General features: G+C 38.4%; 2 protein-coding genes across 8 annotated transcripts in view; one reads left to right on the plus strand and one right to left on the minus strand.

The window, feature by feature from the left end:
- Positions 1–10,896, plus strand: part of MRAP2 (melanocortin 2 receptor accessory protein 2) — a 29,685-nt gene extending 18,789 nt beyond the window's left edge. For all 4 annotated transcript variants that reach the window (XM_075498302.1, XM_075498301.1, XM_075498305.1 and 1 more), the window contains 2 exons: positions 3,229–3,640; positions 10,781–10,896. In XM_075498302.1, the coding sequence (XP_075354417.1) occupies positions 3,229–3,622 (394 nt within the window). In that variant the 3' untranslated portion in view covers positions 3,623–3,640; positions 10,781–10,896. The remainder of the gene's footprint in view (positions 1–3,228; positions 3,641–10,780) is intronic.
- CEP162 (centrosomal protein 162) overlaps positions 1–22,028 on the minus strand; it is a 75,487-nt gene that overhangs the window by 19,252 nt on the left and 34,207 nt on the right. For 3 of the 4 annotated variants that reach the window (XM_075498299.1, XM_075498298.1, XM_075498300.1), the window contains 7 exons: positions 21,707–21,931; positions 19,832–20,502; positions 18,834–18,975; positions 16,228–16,326; positions 13,167–13,301; positions 10,205–10,983; positions 8,821–10,162 (listed from right to left, as the gene is read on the minus strand). In XM_075498299.1, the coding sequence (XP_075354414.1) occupies positions 10,765–10,983; positions 13,167–13,301; positions 16,228–16,326; positions 18,834–18,975; positions 19,832–20,502; positions 21,707–21,931 (1,491 nt within the window). In that variant the 3' untranslated portion in view covers positions 8,821–10,162; positions 10,205–10,764. Of the gene's footprint in view, positions 1–8,820; positions 10,163–10,204; positions 10,984–13,166; positions 13,302–16,227; positions 16,327–18,833; positions 18,976–19,831; positions 20,503–21,706; positions 21,932–22,028 lie in introns of those variants that run through there. The other variant, XM_075498297.1, reaches the window with a different exon arrangement.

Below are 22,028 nucleotides of genomic sequence, written 5' to 3' on the forward strand. Positions count from 1 at the left end.
TTGATGGACATGTCTCTGACTTCAGTAAGTCAATTTGGCTGTTCTTTAAAGTACCATTAACGTGAGAGATAAGTATGACTGGGTTCAGATGGATGGATCCAAAGTAGAATACTCTGATTTTTCTAGTAGTATGCTTTTCTTGGCTTAATATAAAGGGGTATGATAGCATGTACTGTTCAAAATTGTACAAGATGTTCAGAATTTGGTACATTCTAAGACCAGAAGAAAAGGGTCAGGATATGGACGGGGAGAGGTAGAAATTTTATTAGTTATGGAAATGATGCCTGTTGCACTTTTCTTTTGTTTGCTTGCATATTAGTATATGTAGAACATTAGCTTGTGCGACAAAAAAATTGTGTTGACAATCTTTCTGAATTTCTGCCTGAAAAGTACTCTCATTCATCACTCAGGAGAGGATAGTACGCTATGTTTGTTTCTGCATTTAAAAACATCCTTAAAAACACATTTGTGCAACAAATGCATGTGTTCATGTAACCTATCTGTACAAAATCTTGGCTGATGTAATCTCAAAGCTTCATGCACCTATTGAGGCAGGTTGTACAATTAGTTGCAGTAAAGGTGAAATGACTGCTAATTTTTTTTTTTTTTAAGAAATCAGTTGGTTTTGGTTAAGGATTCTGGGGTGAAATCCAAAAAAACTTCTACAGATATATGTATGTGTTTGCTGAAAACTTATTCAGGAAGGCTTCTCAGGTTCATGGTAGCATTTTTGGATTGGTACTAAGGATCTGTTTAGATCCCCCAGTTCCCTTTGGGATGCCAAACCCTGCTGTTTTGGAGGATTGGCTACTTATTCCTTTCTATGGTTTGCCAAGTACCCCAGGTCACTTCAGGGAGTGTTGAGAGAAGGGGTGTTTAAGCTAGAGAGGAATGTCAAGTGTCAGTCCCAAACCAGTGTGCCTCTGTTAGAAGGGTATACTGGGCAAAATGGTCTGTACCCTGACAGCGCACTCAAGTCCAGTGGGCAGAGTCCTGAGCTTAATACTGAATCCAGCAGACCAGAACCCATCATTGTAGGCTGGAAGATTCCCAGAAAAGGGAGCTTGGGTTAGTTCATTGGCATCTGCTTGTTTTGAGTGGTTTTCAGTATGTGTGATGCTCAAGGTGTCTGGCATTCACCTTCCTGCTCTCCTGTTGGCAGCTTCTGGGACTCTGAGGATCCTGTTGGCCCAAATATTGCAAAAGGGATTTGATTGTCCGGGTGACTATGCTCCCTTCCACAGTAAAACTGGGATTTCTTATTTTGAGTATTCTGAAAAGATATACACTGAGGTATACTTGCATATGGTAATGAGCAAGACTATGTAAGTTTCTAGTCTAGTTTTAAAAAAAAAGTAAAATTCCTCCCCAAAACACAGGAGGATAGTGTTTGTGAATTTCAGAATCTGAAAATATGTCTATGTATTAGATCATGTGTACCCTACTCATTAGCAGAGGATTGTTCTTCATCGTATGTCCTCAACATCCTGGGTCGTTATAAAGTTTTTTTGCATCTTGTCTTCTTCCATTTAATTAGGTTGCCATTGCCAGTCTTGTGTGCCCCTCTGTACAGTCAGCCTTTGCTCCTTCATAGCTCACTGGATTATAAAGCACTTTCCACACCTATGAACTAGTTTTACTTCTCTAATGGATGCATTTTAAGCTTTCTTCCAAAGTTACTTCTTCCTAGGTTTATAATGCTTGTCCTTCTTTCTGTGCTTATTTGCCACGTCCACTGTCTGTGCCACAATACTACACAGAAACTCTTGGTGACAGATTTGCAAAACTATACAGGCAAATTACATTCAGAGTGGTGATTTCTGTTGTATTATAAATACATAAATGTCAGTTGTCAGTTCTGAAGGCTACCACAGTATTATTCCAGTCTGTTTGCCTCTTGCTGTGTATACAGTAGATTGCTACTTAGTTACTGGTCTGTTTTGCATCAATTTAAATGTTATGCTTCTACATGCTTCACTTCAAAATGCAGTATGAGCCAATAAAGTTTTGATAAACTAGAGGACTGCTTTGATTTGAAGGCTAGTGTAATTGATGTTGTTAGGACAGAATTCTCATATCATGTAATGGAAGTAAATTAGCATTTGAGAAGCAGAGATCTTTAAGATTATCACTGAAAGACTAATGGTAGGTATCCTCTGAACTTGAAGGTTTCAGGGTTAGATTTCTGAAGGTGCCATCTGAGGCTTTCAGAAGCAAGTAGGCACTTACCTCCTACTGCAGGCTCAAAGGAATTTAAATTATAATGTTTCTCTGAAAAATCTCTTAATTGCTGTGTGTACCCTTAGGAGTCCAGCTATCTGGCTCCAGCGTCATTTGCTACATGTTCACATGTAAACAGTATGATTTATTAATTCTTACTTAACTTTTATTCTGAGAATATGTTTAGATTTTTCGCTACTCATCCTCTGAATGCCTCTGCTGCCTTTCAGATGCAAATAACTTGCATTTTTGTGATGATAGCATATAAATTTAGCCTGACAAAGAATGTATTACTATCTGTAAAACTTCTGTTTAGCTTGAGCTTTTCTCACCCCTGGCTGTTCATGACTCCTGCACAAGTCCGTGCAGATTGCAGCTGGTTTGAGCTAATACTTCTAGAAAACTCCAAGAAAGATGTTAAGATGTCCTTCCTGGGCTATGTGTCTGATTTGTTAAGACTGCCAGTCTTTTATAAGCAGTCTTTAGTGCCAGCTCTCCTGATTTGGAAATCTGAATGTCACTGACTGAAGTCAGTGGAAAAGATGGTTTGATGTCTGGACAACCAACCACTCAAATTATGCCTTTAGTGAGGGCAGTGCTGCCTATGTCTCGGAAAGATTTTCTCCATCAAAGATTTTTCTCAGTGTTCTATAAGCCATTTTAAAAAACTTGTTACTGCTTGATACTATTTGATGTCAAGAGGAAATACTGAAGAGTATTTCTGAGCTCATTCAGTGAGCTGATTATTAAAGTATATTGATTACTAGAAGTCTCGTTTAAGAGTGCTGGCATTGATAACTTACTCCCATGGAAAATTATCAAGACAAATCAAGACTTTAAAATAGCGCCAGCAGAAAAGAATAAGTAGTGCTGGCTCTCAGTCTGTTCTCGATAAACTGTAGGGTTTCCTTTCTTCCTGATCATAATGGTTGCTGAAACCAAATTTGCTGTTAAGAACTCAAATTGTTCTACTTTCATGCTTACTGTATTTTTCTTTTTTCTCCTTAGCAATGCAGAACCTTCTGAAAAAAGATTTCGCATGAATAGCTTTGTGGCAGATTTTGGAAGACCTCTAGAGTCAGAGAGGGTCTTTTCTCGTCAAATAGCTGAAGAATCCCGGTCACTTTTCCATTTCTGTATTAATGAAGTGGAACATTTGGACAAAGCAAAACAAAGTCAGAAAGGTTCAGGTCTGGAGAGTAATATCCACTTCCAGGAAGTTCCCAGGAGCAGTGGAATGTTTGAGGAGGACCTAAATTGTCTTACAAAATTTAACATTCCTAACTTTGTGAACACTGAGCAGAACTCTTCGCTAGGTGAGGATGATCTCCTCATCTCAGAGCCGCCAATCATTTTAGAAAGCAAATCGGTCATGCAGTCTTCCCGTCGGATCCTTGACTGAAAAGCCTTGTACTTAAAGGTAAACATTCCTGTTATTGTCCAGTTTGAAGCCCTTCTTGGCCTTCTGGTATTTTGATAGAAGGTATTTCACACCTGTGCTTTTTATTGTATGTAAGACTGGCTGTGCTGACAGAACTCAGTTGAGACAAGAAGTAAACACTGAGTGCTTTATTCTGATGCCTTCTGTGGTCTAAACCTTTTGCCCAGCATTATTGTTGCTTCCTGATTTTTTGGGGTTTGTTTTTGTTTGTGTTGTTCTTCATTTTTAAATGACTGCTTATGTCCAACTTCTGAAGGATACCATAATAATTTGCGGGGACTGTGAAGGCTGGAGCCTGGCATTGGGAGGTGTATGAAAAATCCTCAGCCAAGAAAAGTGTAAACATCAAATTAAGACTGAAGCAAGGAATAAACAGGCAGCCCCTGGGGAGGTTCTGCAGCTTCTGCCACTCCCAATAAGGACACCTGAAACTGAGCAGCACAATGGATATCTGCTTGGCATTAACTTCAATTTCTGATTCCTCACTGCTTTTCGGTGTGGGTTAAACCCAAATTACAAAGCTTCCAGAGGGAATACCTTGTATATTAAATGGTTCAGTTACAGTGTTTACAAAATGCTACCACCACCTGCTGCTGAGTAAAAGCAAATTGGTGCCTGTAATTACAGTACTTCAGAGTGACATTCTGACAGCTGCCCAGTGATGACCTGGAATTAGTATTCTACACACAAAGAGTAATTTGATTTTTTTTTTTCATTGCTAATGCAAACTTCAAGTTTGGTAAGTGCAGGATTCAGTAGCTAAATCACAGGAAATCAGATAAAAATTATTATTCTTTTGCCAATAGAGTTACTATATGTAAATGGTGGTGGTATGTTAAGCTGGTGTTATGCTTTGCTTATAGGCTGAACCTTTCCATGCTTTTTGGCTCTTAAATGGCCCTTTTTTGACCAGTGGGCCAGTGAAGGGCTAGCAAGCTTTGAGTTGTTGAGAGGACCAGCTCCAAAAGCATAGCTGAGCGGCACTTGCTTCATCTTTTTGTACTCAAGTGGGATGGTGTTGCAACCACAGCTGTTCTCCCAGGGAAAGGTTTGTTAAGGAATTGAATAGATGTAATTTCAACCTTTATTTTTTAGAGAAAGAATAAGGTTCTGAACCTTAGCCAGTACTTAAATTATGTTTCCGCTTTCTTCAAAAGATGGTAACTAATGGCCAAATGGTTTTAGAGCAAGCACATAGGATGCAGAGAAACCAGATTCAAATCCTTTGCTGGATTTGGAGTAAGAGCTCTCTTCAGGAAGTTCCTAACTGAAATGAAACTAATGGATTCCAGATACTGTGCCTAACTGGGTTTTCTTGAAACTAACCTGCTCTGTATACAACATGGTGGTGTCAGAGTGAAAATGTAGCAATGGCCTGCTGGTACATTCTTCAGACACTTAAATGCTGATTACTTCATTCTTCCTTCACCTGACAAATACAAAAAATAGTGAATGGGTTGTGCATTTAAAAAATACAAAGAGTGGGGGAAACCCTTTCTGTTTTATCTCCTGTGTCCTTCTTAGAAACCACTTATACCTAAATTTCCTGTTTTCAAATGTAATTCTTGCACTAATTGCTAGTGTTTAAAGTAATGGTATTATACTTAAAGCAAAGCAGAGACTGTTTAAAACTAGCAGATTATTGTTGAAAATAGTTCCCAAGAGAAGACTGAAGTGAGCCCTGTTACAAATGAGCATAGCTGCATGGGTTGCAATGTAGGTCTCCAGTATGCTGCTTCAGGTGCAGAAAAGGCAGTACTTTTACAGTAAGTACTTAACCACAAGCATGAAGGCTGTAGCTGTGGACTTTCCTTTTCTCTTCCCAAATTAAGAAACTTGGGAAATCTGCCTTCTGAATGTGGCAACTGCTTTCTGCTGAAGCACTACAAAAAACTGTTAGCTATCTGATGGTTAAGCTTTGTCTGAACCGAAGCTCAATATTGTTCTTGCTAACAAGCTCTGGGATTTCTACTAACTGTGGCTTTTATAGCCTATTTCTGGCTGAGTAAGCTGCCTTCAGTGATGTTTGATCTATTATTTTTTATTTTTTTCCTTTGCCATGCTTGAAAACAGAAATGCTGCTTAAATGAGGGGAAAAATCTGTGTAGAATCCATCTCCTCTGCAATTGAGAAATGAAGCTTATTTTTAAAGCATTTAAAACTAGGTTTCAAAATAATGCAGGTCTGGTTTTAGAAAAAGAAAGGCTTGCTACTCCCAGTGGGCTAACCTAAGCTTTTCTTCTGCTACCTTAAATGTTGTAGCTTTTGTTTGGGTGCATAACTGCTACTTTGGGGAGAAAGGAGAAGTATTCATGTGTATGGATGCTGGTGACACAATGCCTAGACAAAAGGTATTTAATAAAATGATCAAGGGATAATGCCAACTTAACTTACAAAACATTTGAATTGTATTCTTAGCATCCTTCTGAAGCATGTATTAATCCTGTAAAGGTATTTAAGGGTTTGGTTCCTGCTTCTGTTCTTCCCTGGTGGTGGTTCTACTTTTTCCATCTTATCTCCCTTCTATCTTTGAAGTACTTCACACTGCTTTTTACAGAAAACTAACCTGGCAGTCCCCACTGCACAGCTCCCACATGACTTCAGAAGTACTGTGGCAGCAATACAGTCTGATTCAGATTTTTGTTCTGCCTCTGCATTAGAGCAGAGTCAAAGGCAAACACATAAACTTTCTGCAGTCTTCAAAGGTGGTTATTTTAAAGCTGTTTGTTCTTTCTTTTTCCTTTTTAAGAACTAGTAGACATGATGTTTTGCGTCAGGGGAAAGGGGATTAGTGTAATAACTAACTTTGTAAACATGTTATACAAAAATTCATCTTTTCCCAGAAAACAAACGTGAGTTGGTTCACTATGAAGTGAATAGAAAGTGTTTTGACCAGGGTAATCCTTCAAAAGAAACTTGGAATTTAATGGTGTTTTAAGATGGAATTATTGCAAGTTTTCTTACTGCTTGGGCTGTCTGTTTCAGAGCCCTCTTCTCAAATGTGTCACCTGTGGTAGACTTAACTTAATGGAGAGTTCCCCTAATATAATTACATATGTTTGTTTGCATTAACATGTATTGTATTCTGTAAGAACTTACTAGGTCAAGTTGTTATGTATTCCAGTTTTCAAAGGTGAATGTTCTTCTGTATAAACAAGTTAGATTGTTACCTTTTTAAAAAAAAACCTACACTGTAAAATCAGAAAACACTTGCTCATAGAGAAAAGAAAGGGAAAGGTAAAACCATGAACTTCTGTATTAAAATCCAGTGATACACAGTCTCAGAGGCTAAAAGGTGAAATAAATGATGTGCACTTATCATACAATTTAGTATTTATGCACCTGAGCTGTAGATCTTGAATACTTTAATACTGACATTTTTTGCCACTCTGATTAAAAGAACCCCACAAAACCCTTCACAAGCCACTGGCAAAGGAGGAATTCAGGTGTGCTTTTCCCCTTCTACTCTGTCCTATCCTCCGGGCAGCAAAAGATGACAGAGCTAAACCACGTGTTCTCCAACAACAGCAAGAGTTGGAGGCCTGTGCTTTCTTAGTTTTGTTCATGTGGTATGTAGTTAGCTGTATGAAAGGCTAAACATTACAATTCAGTGTTCAAAAGAGTCAGGGCAGCACTTGGTGCATGGCTCCCCTTCCCTGCAGAACTGGATTTGCACAGCTAGTGCTAGTATACAGATCTGTTTTCCTTCTGTTTTCCAGAATTGGTGAAATATGGGATAGAGTGGCAGACTTCAAAATGTATTATGTACTATCATATAAAGTCATAATCTACAATAACCCATTTAATTTGTTGCATGAACAATTTTGACATGTATTTCAGATAACTTGAAATAGAACACACTGCTTATGTCTCTGCCACAAGTGCTGTGATGAGATCTGTTATTCTTCTGCACACCCTGTTTTCCTCTCTTGAAGCAAATGTCATCTCTGTAATCTAGGTCACTGAGTCACCCAGCCTTTTTGTCTTCTTAAAAGCTTCAAACATGACAATTCAAATTATTATAACTCCAGCTGCTTTGCTGTAAACAAATGAATTCCAGCTAAACATAAGGCAATGATTCAAAGAAATGATGTTTAAGATGCCTTTAACCCATCCATTATAATGCCTCCTGGAACTGCATGATGAAATAGCATGGCATAAGAGGAGGAAAAACATACACAAGGAGTATATAATTCTATTACTCTCTGAAAGAGCCCAGTGAAATCCTCAGTGGAATACAGTCAAAGCTAATGACCTGTTTTGTCAGCCTTTGCTCTGTTTCAGGGTATTTTCCCTTTCTGTACTGTTAAGACTGCTGGAGAGTCAAGAACTAATAACTTTAGCAGAGAAGTTACAACTTGAACCTTAGTTCTCCAGAAGGAACATCATTACTACAGCCAGTCAAGACAGAGATAGTCTGTTACTGTGGAGAGTGCCCACTTCATGGTAACTGCCTAAAAGCTAAAGACCATGCTTCAGTGAGCGTACAACTACATAAATACACGGGAGAACACAGCATAAACCACATTGTAGCTTACAGTAATGGTAAATAATACTGCCCCTGCTCAGTGAAATAGACTCTGAGAGAGAATTTAATTTGAAATTTAATTCCAACTATGTAAGATACCAGCATTTGCTGAGAACTGAAGAATTTTAAAAGCTGTTTGAATAAACTGCATGAACACTAAGGCAACCCCCTTTTGATGACCTAAGGATTATACATTTGAGAGTAGTGAGTTTCCAGCATTCCAGGGAAATGCTTCCCCTAGGCCTTCCTGTCCTAGGCAGTGCCCTAGCATACCTCCATCCAGGACCTGGCCTCTCTGGGAACACAAGGGTTGCTATAGTTTAAAAAAAAAATCTCACTTCAGGTCACACACTTTAATACAGTGTTACACATTTAGCAAATTGTACAGGAAATAAATGGTAAGCTGAAATTACTCAATTTTGTCCTTTTCATTTGCAAAACAGTCCCAAATACAGCATATTTACACATGGCTGCTATTTTATATACAAAGCATTATTGTATTTACACATTTTATGAATACAGACTAATACTTCATTATTGGGGGACAAAACATCCATAGTAGAAATATTGAAAATATCTGAATATGAAACAACCAAGATTACTATATTAATTGCCAACTAACTTTTAAAAAAAATATCTCTATATATGTGTGTATACTCTCTCTCACTATATGTGTGTATGTATGCTCAAAAAAAAAAAATCCTTGCAGTGTTCATTACTGTCTGTGCCTATATGGTATAATTTGTTACATGATTTTCTTATTTATGCATGCTTAGTCACACGCTTGTATAAGCCAAAAGGCACATTTACTGTTGGTCCCTGAAGAAGCATGATACATAAATACACAGACACAGACCTGACCTATTTCACATTTGACTTAAATGCTAGCTTCAAACAATACTACAAAATACAGTGTTGATGATTGTACAAAATTACCACAAGAGGGGACCTGATGAGTACATTCTAGCTTATATCTTCTCTTTGCCCTAAATAAGCATAGCTGCTTGAGCTATGACCTCAATGTATGTGCTGTGGAATTCTTAAGGACTTGCAGTGCTGAGCCTTCAAACTAGTAATTTACTGATTTGATTGAAAACCTGTCCTTCCAGCCACCAAATAGATAGCCAGCTTCAATTTTTTTTAATTTGACTTACTGCTTCTCCTTTTTCTGTCCTTTTAGCAGCAGGTTTTTCATACACGACAAGTGTAACAGCCATCCTCATCTTCCCTCCCCAGTCTCCTCTCTGGAGCACGGCAGCCCCTGTGGGTTCAGCAGTTCCTAAGGCTACATTTTCTAGACTGCCAATTGTTCTTTTCCTTCCAGCTGGTCCATCTCTTTTTTGAAACAAGGGACCAAAAGCTTAGCACATCAAGTTACATATTAGTGATGCAGCAGGAATTGCTCCTATGCAATCTAGTATCTTACAGGCTCTGCACTTAGGTGTGTAACTCCAGCTGGGCATAGGAGGAGAGGCAGAAGGCAGTGGCCTCTCTAACACATTCAGCTTCTTACCTGCTATGATTTCCGTTCAGCAGAAAGTTATATCCACATTCTGTATTTGGGTAGTGGATTATTTCTGCTTAAGCATACTAGTTTCCTCTGTCACTCCTGAGGATTATAGGTTTTTTTTTTCCTGGCCCCTTTTCTAATTTGCTCAGTATTTTACCTCTAAATTTGCCCACCAACATATCCCTGCAGTTGAGCTTTAGTACATTGTCTTCACATTTGATTGGCCTCTTTATTCTGTCAAGATCATCTGTGAAGGTGGTAGTCTGTCAGATCCAGAACAGCCCCTTGGAAAAATCCTGCTCAATACAGCCTTCCCTTTTAAAAGGGATACCAATAACTACTCTCACACTGTTATCTTACAGGCTTTTCTCATATCTGCCCTGTAACAATTCAGCCAGACCACTTTGCCATCATTCTTTGCCAACACTTTGCCAACTGTGCATGCCAGGACAGTTGGAAATCTCTGCAAAGTAAACAGAGAATAGTTTGTTAATCTGAGTATCACCAGAGAATGCCTGCTCTGCTCCAGCCCTTCAATCATTCACAAAGTTGAAAGGGGTCTTAAAGATAAGGGAAGGAATGGTTTTATGAATTGGAGGGAGAGAAGCAGAATGTTGGAAAAAAGAGGATTTTCATGCCCTACGAAATGAAAAATAATAACTCTATAAACTAAAAATACAAGCCAAACAGCATATTACTCAAATTGTTCACAAAGGAATCACTATAAGACAAGTTATAAACAAAATTTAAAAATATTCAAGCATGTTCTACTCTATCTGAAAAAGAATCAAATGGAATTTCTCAATGGTAGCTGAGTTTATGGAATAACCTCAATATTCCTAATATTTTTTTAAAAAAGCATGTAACTTTATTCCTAACAAAATATAAGACGTACAATATGACTGAGGTGTTGCTCAGTGCAAATCTACCTTTCGACAAGCAAGATTCCAGATAAGATCAGAATGTAATTCAATTTACGAGTGTTACATTAATGATTTTCAATAATATTTTCTATACATAACTCTGAATATTAAAATTCTGTTTCTCTAATCAAATCCTACCTAATCATGTCTTCCAACAGCTGTCTGTCGTGCTGAATCCACTGGAATTAGGTACAGGAATAACAACCCCTTGTTTCTGCAATTCACGTAAAACATCTAATATTGAATCCAATTCCACTCGAAATTTCTCCAGTTCTTGATTCTTCCGTTGTGCCAGTCTTCGCCACTTCTCAACCTCATGGGTTTGCCTTGCTTCAGTAATATGCCGTGTTAGTTGGGCTGCCTGCAAATTAGAAGCAAGTCAGCACTGGGACTTCCTAGTCAAATACTCGGCCAACGCTGCCCCTTTGCAAAGATATGCCACTTCATTATATTTGATGCTCAGTCTCAAAGCCCAGTGCTCACGTTAAGTGGGAACAATTTGTTCTGAATATTACAAAAATCATTCTGATAGCAATGAATTCCTTTAAATCATTGCATTAATGACAGAAGGGTAGAATCCATTACTGACTAATGAGCCTTAGGAGAATTTAACTTACTGTCTCCAAAGCAGCAATTAAAAGTTTGAATATTTAAGACAAAGCTGAGCATATAACATAAACCCCTCTGTAATCAAAATGAACCTTTTCAATTGACATTTAAATGTGTTAATTAAAACAACACTCTGCGAGAGAAACAAACCAAATTGTAATGATATGTTCTGGCCTACTACTGTACTTTTAAAAAACCACAAGTTCTATGAATTATCAGAAAATATCCTGTAGTCACAAAGGTCTGAAGCTGCTGCAGATAAAAGTTTGAATTAATTTTGACATGAATCCATGGCATAATCCTACTAAATTACCCAAGATAAAAAGTGTCACAAGGTATCAAAATCTCCACACCATTATTAATTACAAGAGATTCTTTAAGGAAAGCTCTATCACTTAAAGGCCATAATTATTGTAGTTTGATACTAAGGATAACCTGTTATTTCCTTGTTCAGCAATTAGTTTTTCTACATTGTTCAGTTTGTTATCATTCATTTGGGGGACTGTTCGGTGTCCCACTGCAGATGATTAAAGGTGCAAAACTAGGACAAGCAAAACCCAAAGCTTAATACATAACAAGGCTAGTAGCACCAGGAAAGATGAAATTACTTAGTAGTAATTGTTGCATATATGATTATTTCTTTTTTTTTTTTTTTTTTTAAATACATTACAAAACATCTTAGTAAATACTATGGGCCAGGTAATGATTTCAGTGGAGGCAGATCACAGACTAGGCAGCAGCAGACACTTTACAGAAATGGTAGAGAAATTCTCTCATTATACAAAAGCAAATGAATAGTATAAGAAAGTAAATGTATTACAGTGTCTTTAGCAGGGCAGAATGCGAACGAACCAAAATAATAAAATCATCAGTGGTGGTAGGGTTTGTTCTTAATCCACAGACTTGTTTTATGCACAGTTCTTTTGGGGAAGAAAATTAAATATCTGATGTAGAAATGTATGAGAATAAAACCTTCTACCTACCACCAATTCTGTAAATAAAAGTGTATTCCTTGAGATCTGGTTCAAAACTGTAGAACAAACTCCACAAACTAAGAACTACTACAGGTTTGATTATCTTCCAGTCCAACTGCCCTTCTTTAACTTCATGTATTTAAGTAAAACCTAAGTTAAAACACTAACGAAAGACAATCATATATTTAAGTGATGGAAGTGTTGAGGAAAAAAAAACCTATATGAACTAGAAAACTGTTCCAGATGATAGAAGCTCCCCAGATAGATGAAAAATCAGGATGGAGGCCATGACATAAAATAAGATGAAAGAATAAATGCAAAATTGTTTTACCCATTCAAGGGACACAAATGCCAGATACAAGAAGCTGTATCACAAAGATCCAACTGTCAAAATCCAAAAATTTTAGTTTGTAGAGGAGAAAGGCTTTTTGGTGGTTGTTTCATGTATTAACAACAGTACGTGGTTGACTGCTACAAGATGTTTCTATACTTTTAATGCAGCTTTTCTGAATGGGACTTCTAGGACTAGAAAATAAAATTACAGTTCAGTTGAGGAATATATCATAGCTTAACAAACTCTTGTCAATTTTTCAATAGCTAGCTTTCATTGTGTAACTGAAGTACGAAATAACCTAATGATACAAGGGACTACTAGAGGTCATGTGGTCCAACCCTCTGCTAAAGCAAGGCCTCCTTAGATCAGGTTGCAAGGAAGTTACGCACCTAATACGAGAGTGACGCACAAGCAGTCTTAACTACCACAGCAAGGAAGTGCTGACTAGCACCGCATCTGCAGTCACTTGCATCAGCAGGCACCAAAGACAAAACCATGGCTGTATCAAAAAGTACCTGCCCCCCTGCAGTGTGGTGTGAGCTAAACGAGCCTGTGCAAATACCATAAAATTACAGTTAAACCAATAAATTGCTCTTGAGAAGTAAATGCAAATATACTCTGGTGTACCTTTTGAATTTCTTGCTCTCTTTCTGCATGTCTGGTCTCTATATGCTTGATTTTCTTTTCCAGGCACAAGAAATGTTTCATTTCAGGACTCTGGCTCTCCTTAGCCTCTCTCAGTTCTTCCAACAATTTTGTCACCTACAGTTTGAGAGAATGGATGAAAATTGTTATCATTGTGTTAAGTAGTGTATAAAACACATTCCTTTCAAAGTGTATTTCTGTTGTTTAATCATTCCATTCAAGAGCTGCAGAAAGGAAGACATAAAAGAGAAATCTCCTGTATTCAAAAGCTTAAACAGGGGCTGAGGGACTTAGATTAGGATCTTTCATTTGTAAGAAGTGGCCTGAGGATATGAAAATCTAGTCCTTTTGGATAAATCCAATCCTGCTCATAATATGTTATGAGGCGATTATTCACAGTCAATTTTTATACTTCTAAACAGACTAAAAAATTAATAGACAATATTATGATTAGATGTTCTTACCCAATCCCTTCTCACACCCTGGATAAAGATCAAATATCAAATATGCCAGTGTATTTCTAAGGAATAAATTAAGAAAAGACACACTGCTGACACACATAATTACAAACCCCCTTTGGTCTAATAATTGCCAGGTCAAATCAAGTCTACCAATGACTTACAACTGATTTCCTAGTCCTCCAGAAATTCAGGTAAGTTTTCTTATAAATCCCTACTGGTTTATTCTCATTCTTTGCCTAGTTTAAGTAACTTGATATTTCTTCATGTAACATCCTAAGTCTTTTTTGGTCACTTTCTTAACATGTATAAGTAAACTAAAGTGAAAGCTTTGCAGTTTTTATCCTTTATTATAACCCTTAGCTCCCCTTACCCAATATATCTGCAAACTGCTAACCCTTTTCAAGCACTCAGCCATCCTCGGCTCTCTGCTGCTGAATTCAAGTAGCTGGAAGCATTGTGCACTTCGTAAGATGTTGCCACTCTTACTCAGAAGTGACTCCAAGATGGCTTACTATTATTTCCATTTTTTAATGTGGTTTTCTAAAATAACAAGGCCTATGTTATTACATTTTTCCCATCCATTTCTCCAGCAGCTTTGAACCTGTGGGCCAATTTCAACCACATTTGTCAGAGGAGCACAAGTCTTAGTTTCATAAGTTCTGTGAAAATGAGTGTCTGCTGCTTGTCTGCTAAGTTGCCCCACTGAAGGAAAGGGCTGATGCGTGATCTCAAGCACATAATTAAATTCAAGAAAAATTAATGCAGGAAAGATGTCATGAGGGGGGAAAAGTCCCAGAAGAAAATGGGCTCTGTATATTTTGCCAGCAACAGAACTACGTTAAATACAAAGCTGTGCTACGTGCAAGCTGTTATGCAAGAGAAGTATATAGTTAATGAAAAACATCCACAAACAGCATTTCTGAAATTAATATTCAAATAGCAATCTTCCTGCTTTTGAGCAAGCACGAAGAAAAGTTTGCCTTTGTTCAGGTACCACCATTTTAGACAGAGGACTCTCAATCCTATTACAAATGGTAGTGGTTTTTCATACCAGGACATTTGCAGGTTTGGTTGCCTTCTTTTTTCAGCTCAACTTATTTAACCATTTAATGCTTAAAATGCATTTTGAAAGCAGCACAGATTGTTATGTAAACAAAGCAATCATACTAGAGGGCAAAAGCAAGGCTTTACTTTGATATTTCTCTCTGTATTGTCCTGCCATGATTTTTGTAATAAAGGTACTCCATTACATTTTCTTAAATGCCAGCATCTCAAACTCAGCCTGTAACGTGTGCTGTAAAGCAAACAGGCATCAAAACCAAATCCGTTGAATAATATTTGTCTCATTGTACTCTCGCCCTGTTTTCCCAGGAGGAAGTATTATATATACACTGAGGTCACTGGAGCGAAACAAGCTTTGTATGGAAAGGCAGCATGTATCATTAGATTCATAATACGAACCCAAAGTCTCAGCCTTTATTCTGCAAATACAGAGCTTGTTTAATAGGAGATCTTTCTTCTCTCCCTACAAACCCTCACTTTTCTATAAATGCTTCACAACAGAGGTGGAATTTTTCATGGATAAGATAAACACTGAATGAGTTTAGTGAGACTAAAATTAATTATGTTAAGTGTGTACTAAACACATACTGCTAATCCTTTCATTTCTTCTAAGTAAGGGCAGCAAACAAGATTAAATGCCTGGAGTTCTCAGTCCCTTGCAGAATAGGAGAATTCTTTCTAATAACTCTTGCAAGTTAATGACTGTATTATCAAAATGAAGTTAAAATTAGCAATGTTCATACATCAAGGAGATGGTGAATTAAGCACAGGCACAATGCTAAGACAGGCTATGTCCTCCTCCTCAGCAGGGGGTGATAAAAAAAAAAGATTAGCAGCATAGCCAATAGTTCAAAAAGCTTGAGCTAAAAGAGAGACAGCAATTTGACACAGTATTAACCCAAAAATGAAAACATGAACAAGTGTGATTTTTAGATTATATGCTATTAATAGAAGATTAGGAAAAACCTAGATATCCCTCTCACACACCTGTGAATTTCATAAGTATTACAACTAACCTTCTCTTCTTAAGAGACCTCAAGTTTCATAGATGTCAAAGGAGAAAACCAAGAATACAATTGCCTAAGTCAGTTTTATGGCAATGAAGGATGAAAAAAGGAAGGCTTTATCTGAACAAAGAATTTAAAAACAATAATAAAATATCCTCTTAATAAAGAAAAAGTCCTGTGATCTATTTACTACCCATCCCAGCTCTCAAAGAAGAGGGTATGAATGCTTGGATTAACCTGCTGATCAATTTTCATACAGATGTCAGACATTTCTAACTTAATAATAATAAAAATATAATCAAAGGAGGTAAAAGTTGCACCTTCTGTGCTGTGGTGTTCTCTTGTTCACATTAGAAAAATATGTTGCATTCTCAGGTACAATTGATGTAGAAGCAACTGACAAAGATACTGTTTCTAAGACTCACTTCCTATATATTATTTGAGGCTTTACAAGGATGAAAGTGAAAACTCTTTTATTAGTATAAGGTACCCCCAATCCAAATTTAAATGTACCTCTTTTTGTAGGAGTTCCTCTCGCATTTGTGAAACTAGAAGGGCTTCCTGATGTCTCTGTTGTTCACTGATTTGTTCTTGGAGATGTTTTATTAATATCTACAAAAAGGTTAAAAATAGTCATCATTAACATAAATACCCATGACAACATGTGAAGACCTATACCGGAAAAATAGACCAAAAACATAATCAGTATTGTAGTACTGCAGGTAAGTGATGCATATATTAACAATACTACCTCTAACACGTGTGCATGTGTGCTATTTAACAATCCTCCGCGTGGTTTGTTAAATAGCGCACATGTACATATAGAGTACATGAAAACAAGTCTCAATCTTCAAGTTACTTGCCTCAGTTAAAAGAAGTTCTGAAATAATCTGAATGCAATAACTCTTTCTACCTTCATACCATGTGTAAAACTTCTCCCAGAATTTTAATGCACAAATATAATCACAAGCCCAGATCCTCATGGGGGACTTCAACCACCCTGAACCTGCTTGAAAGAATCCCATGGGATGGGGCCCTGGGGGGGGAAAGAGGAGCCCAAGAAAGCTGGTTGACATTCAAGGATCACCTCCTCCAAGCTCAAGAGCAATGCATCCCAACAAGCAGAAAGTCAGGTAAAAACGCCAAGAGGCCTGCATGGATGAACAAGGAACTCCTGGCAAAACTCAAACATAAAAAGGAAGCATACAGATGGTGGGAACAAGGACAGGTAACCTGGGAGGAATATAGAGACATTGTCCGAGCATGCAGAGATGTGGTTAGGAAAGCCCAAGCCCACCTGGAATTGAATCTGGCGAGACTGGTAAAGGCAACAAGAGGGGCTTCTGTAGATACCTAAGTGGCCAACAGAAGACTAGAGAAAACGTGGGCCTGCTGATGACTGGGGCAGGGGCCCTGGTGACCCAGTACAGGGAAGAGGCTGAGGTACTGAATGCTGCCTTCACCTCAGTCTTTACTGGCAAGACTGGCCTTCAGGAATCCAAGGCCCCAGAGACTAGGGGGCAAGTCTGGAACAAAGAAGATACACCCTTGGTGGAAGAGGATCTGCTCAGGGAATACTTCTGCAAACTGCACATACGTAAGTCCATGGCCCTAATGAGAGGCAACTATGTGTGCTGAGGGCAAATGTCACTCCTACCTTCAAAAAGGACAAGAAGGAGGACGCAGGGAACTACAGGCTAGTCAGCCTCACCTCACCCTGGGAAAGCGATGGAGCAACTAATCCTGGAAACCTGGCAGGCACATGAAGGACAAGAAGGTGATCAGGAGTAGTAAGCATGGATTCACAAAGGGGAAATCATGCTTGACCAACCTGATAACCCTCTATGATGAAATGACTGGCTTGGCAGATGAGGGGAGAGCAGTGGATATTGCCTACCTGGATTTCAGTAGTAAGGCTTTCAACACTGTCTCCTGTAAGATCCTCATAGAGAAGCTGATGAAGTATGGGTTGGAGGAGCAGACAATGAGGTGGACTGCAAACTGACTTAAATGGCCGGGTCAGAGGGTGGCAATGAGTGTAATGAAGTCAAGTTGGAGGCCAGTAACTTGGGGGGTGTGGTGCGTAGAATTGTCAGTTCTGGGTCCAATCCTGTTCAACACCTTCGTTAATGATCTGGATGATGGGGCAGAGCATACCCTCAGCAAGTTTGCTGATCAGGTAAAACTGGGAGGAGTGACTGATACACCAGAGGGTCATGCTGCCATCTGGGGGGTCCTCGACAGGCTGGAGAAATGGGCTGACAGGAACCTCATGAAATTCAACACAGGGAAGCGCAAAGTCCTGCTCCTGGGGAGGAACAACTCCTGGGGTGGCCTGGGGGCTACCCGGCTGGAAAGCAGCTTGGCAGAAAAGGACCTGGGTGAACAAAAGGCTTATGATATTCTGGACTGCATTAGTATGAATGTTGCCAGCTGGTTGAGGAAGGTTGTTCTTCCCCTCTACTCAGCTCTGGTGCAGCCACACCTGGAGTACTGTGTCCAGTTCTGGGTTCCCCAGTGCAAGAGACATGGAGCTACTGGAGAGAGTCTGCAAAGGGCCACAGAGATGATGAAGGGACTGGAGCATCTCTCATATGAGGAAAGGCTGAGAGAGCTGGGACTGTTTAGCCTGGAGGAGAGAAGGCTCAGGGGGATCTCATCAATGTTTACAAATATCTGAAGAGAGGGGGCAGAGCCAACAGATCCAGGCTCTTTCCAGTGGTATCCAGTGACAGGAGAAGCAGCAAAGGCCACAAACTGAAATACAGGAGGTTCTGTCTGAACATAAGCAAAGCTTCTTTACTGTGAGGGTGACCAAGCACTTGTTTGGGTCTCTAAGCCCAGAGAGGTCGTGGAATCTTCCTCCTTGGAGATATTCAAAAGCCATCTGGACATGGTCCTGAGCAGCTGGCTCTAGATGACCCTGCTTGAGCAGGGGGGTTGAACAAGATGGCCTCCAGAGGTCCCTTCCAACCTCAGCCATTCTGTGAATAGAGTGGCACAGGCCCATTTTTGAAACAGTAGACCCTACTTCAAAGAAAGATAAAGTTTATAGTAATCTAAAAAGAACTAACTTTAAAAGATATCTATATATGATGAATGTCTCTACAGTGTCTTACCTCTTGCGTTGAAATTCTGCTGTTTAGTTCTGCTACTTTAGAAGTAGAATGCTCTTTTGCGTGCTGGCAAAGAATCTTCTCCACTTCCCTCTGATGGGAAGCTTTCAGAGATGCAATGTATTCTGCTGTGTCTTCCTGTATCCTGAACAGAGTGAGACAGAAATAAGATATAGTAAAGCAGCTACAGACAGTTCTTCAAAAATGCAGCAAAGTTTCTCACTTGAACATACAAAATATCAAAAACGTTGAAGGTGGCATGTCTTTGAAATTTCATAACAAAACCTCATAAGATAGCACCACCGTTGCTTCTACTGCTCTGAGGGGATGACAGGGTGGGAAGCCTACAATGTTGGATATGTGCCTCACTTAACTAGAGGCAGCTAGAATACAGAAAACTCAGCCAGTCACCTTTTTTGGCTCCTTTTATTAAAAAAAAAAAAAAAGGAGAAAATAGGTGCTTTTAAATCGTAATTCAGCTGTCCTATTTCACATATCTATTTTAGAACAGAATGTGTTGCAATCTAAATATGCCCATTTCCTCTACTTTGACTACGAAGGGATCTAAGGGAGACTAGGTGAAGTGTAAAGTTTCTACACTTGGTCAAGTCAATCCCACTGAAAGCATACCCCAATTTGAAGGAAAGTATGTGTACCAAATATTGCTATACAACACAAATACAAAGCATCTAAAATGCAATTATTTATACCAAGATCTTTTTATTTAAAACCATGACGAACTGTAGCATTAATAAGAAGGATTAATATAGGTTTGCCTGTAGAAAGACTCATGACGGTGCACTGCTCTAAAAAAAACCCACCAACCAAAAAACTCAAAAAAACTCCCCAAACCAAAAACAAACATTAAAAATTAAATTTACAGAGAACATTGGCCAAGTATAAGCTAGCTTCACACATGGTTGACGTGTTAATGTGTCACTTCAATCCTGTATCAGCCAACACTTTAACAAGGTTTTTAAAGGAACACATTGAGCATTTACCTTCGTACATTATTTTCAGAATAAGCCAGCGTTGCTTGAGACTTCACCCTCTGCTGGTTCATTTCTAGAGACAATCTTTCTAGCTCCTCTTTCAGCTGTGCATTTTCTTGCAGAACTTCCGAGAGATTAGAATCAGAAAAGGTATGCGGCTGGTATATTTTGTCATCCTTGAAAATGCTTAGAAAGGGTTCACTGTTGCTGGAATTCCTTTTATCTGTTGCTGAGGTATTCTTTTTCAAGATGCCTGCAGAGTTTTCCTTATTATCGGTTTTGTTTCTCAAATTATTATCAGACAACATCACCATCCTTTCTTTTTGAAGTTTCTCTACAGTTTTTGCAAGGTCTTGTATTTCTCTATTTTTGGTGACCAGTTCTTCATTTAGTTTTAACAGTCTGTCTTTTGTGTTACCTTGTTTCATTTGAGATTCTGTGGACTCTAAGTCTTTATTATCCTTTTTACTTCTGAGTTTTAGTTGGGAATTTTGACTTTTAAGGTTTTCAATTTCTGTCTGGAGGTTTTTAATGGTGATCTGATGGGTCTTCTTTAGATTCTGAAGCTCCTCTTCAAGTTCTGTAGAAGTGGCTTTATCACCATTCAGTTTTGGTGATTCACTCATAAATTTGTAGGCAAGTAGTTGCTCAAGCTCTACAAGTCTTTGCTCATACTGTATCTAAGGGAGGGGAGTGGGAGGAGGGGAAGAAAAAGCAGTTTCCTCAAGTGTACTTTTATTATTAGCTCTTCCTATTATTCTTTAAAGTTACTGCACATCTGAAGCAACATTTCACAAGACAGGATACACATCAGTACTACTAACAACACTACTCAATCAGTTCAGAAATTAGTGAGTGAAGAAATTATGTGAAGCAAACTTAAGTCTGCTGTAAAACAGAATTGCTCAAAACATTTACTACAAAGCAATCCTCTGCTCACAATGAATGCAGGAACTACGGGAAAGAAAATTAAACTGAAAGAAACTATTTCATTTTTATGTAATTGAGTTCTCTTCAGATGTTACCAAGTTGGACAGGAAAAGTAATATCCTATTTTAATATGGCAAGGAGTCTTTAATTTTTTTAAAAACCTGTCATTATGTATTTGCCATGTGTCAGTTTGCAAACATTACTGTTGTATGCCTCAAAATTGTACTTCACATTTTAAAAAACATCTTACATTTTAACAGGACAGATTTTTATTTTTAAGTATGAATATAGAAGTATGAATTCAGAGAGACATAGAATCTTTCTTTCTAATGAGCTGAAGAAAACCTAACCCTTCTTAATAGCCTGGATAGCCTCTGAGGAAAGCATGATGAGTTGTTCACATGGAGAAAAGGAGGAACAACTGGCCAATGCTTTCCCCTTCTACTCATTAAGCACCTGTGCAGTTCACCTTTTCCTTGAAGTAAAATGCCAGACTCCCATGCTTCCCAACACAAGTCTTAAGACTTGCTATCGTGTAATTTTTGGATAGAATATTTAGTGTTCCCAGACGTTCCCTGCAGAAATGCTCAGTCAGCAGACCTTTGAAACCACAGCCTTTGGTACAGCAAAGAATTAGGTATGCAGCTATTCTGACCCACAGGATGAAACCTACTTACCTTAATTGTAAGAATTAAATTACTATGCCTCAAGAACTTGTCCTCTCAGTTTCAATACTACTCTAACAATTTCAATGCTCTTTTTAGCTTAGGTGCTGAAGCTAAATAGCACCTTTTTAACTGAGGTGCTGAAATTCTGGTTATAAATTCTTTGAATATTTTTTTCCCTTGAATGTGATCTTTGCCTTCAGTTTTCACCACCGCTCTGTGTTAGACCCCAGTAACCTTGTGACTTTTACTTGCAGAGTAGACTACTCAACAAGCCTCCAACTTTTACCTTTATTTTTTGAAACTGTTGTTCCATTGCACGGAGACTTTTTTTAGCTTCATCATCTTTACCTTCAAGTTCTGTTTCTAACTTTTTTATTCTTCTCTCCAAAAAGTCAACTGTGTTTGTTTTAGCTGAAAGATCATTAGTTTTCTCAGCGGCAGCAGCAGCATAAATCAAAGCAGGCAAAGAATTTGGATACCTTCTTTTTAGAATTCCTTCCATTTCTCTGATCTGTCAAAAAGAATATGAGGTCAGAAGTCAAAAAGAATAAAGTCCTAATGAAAAAAGTGAACTGAAATAATTGACAGAATGTTAACAAATGTCATCC

This window comes from Mycteria americana, chromosome 3 (genome assembly GCF_035582795.1).
Source record: "Mycteria americana isolate JAX WOST 10 ecotype Jacksonville Zoo and Gardens chromosome 3, USCA_MyAme_1.0, whole genome shotgun sequence".
Lineage (NCBI taxonomy): Eukaryota > Metazoa > Chordata > Aves > Ciconiiformes > Ciconiidae > Mycteria > Mycteria americana.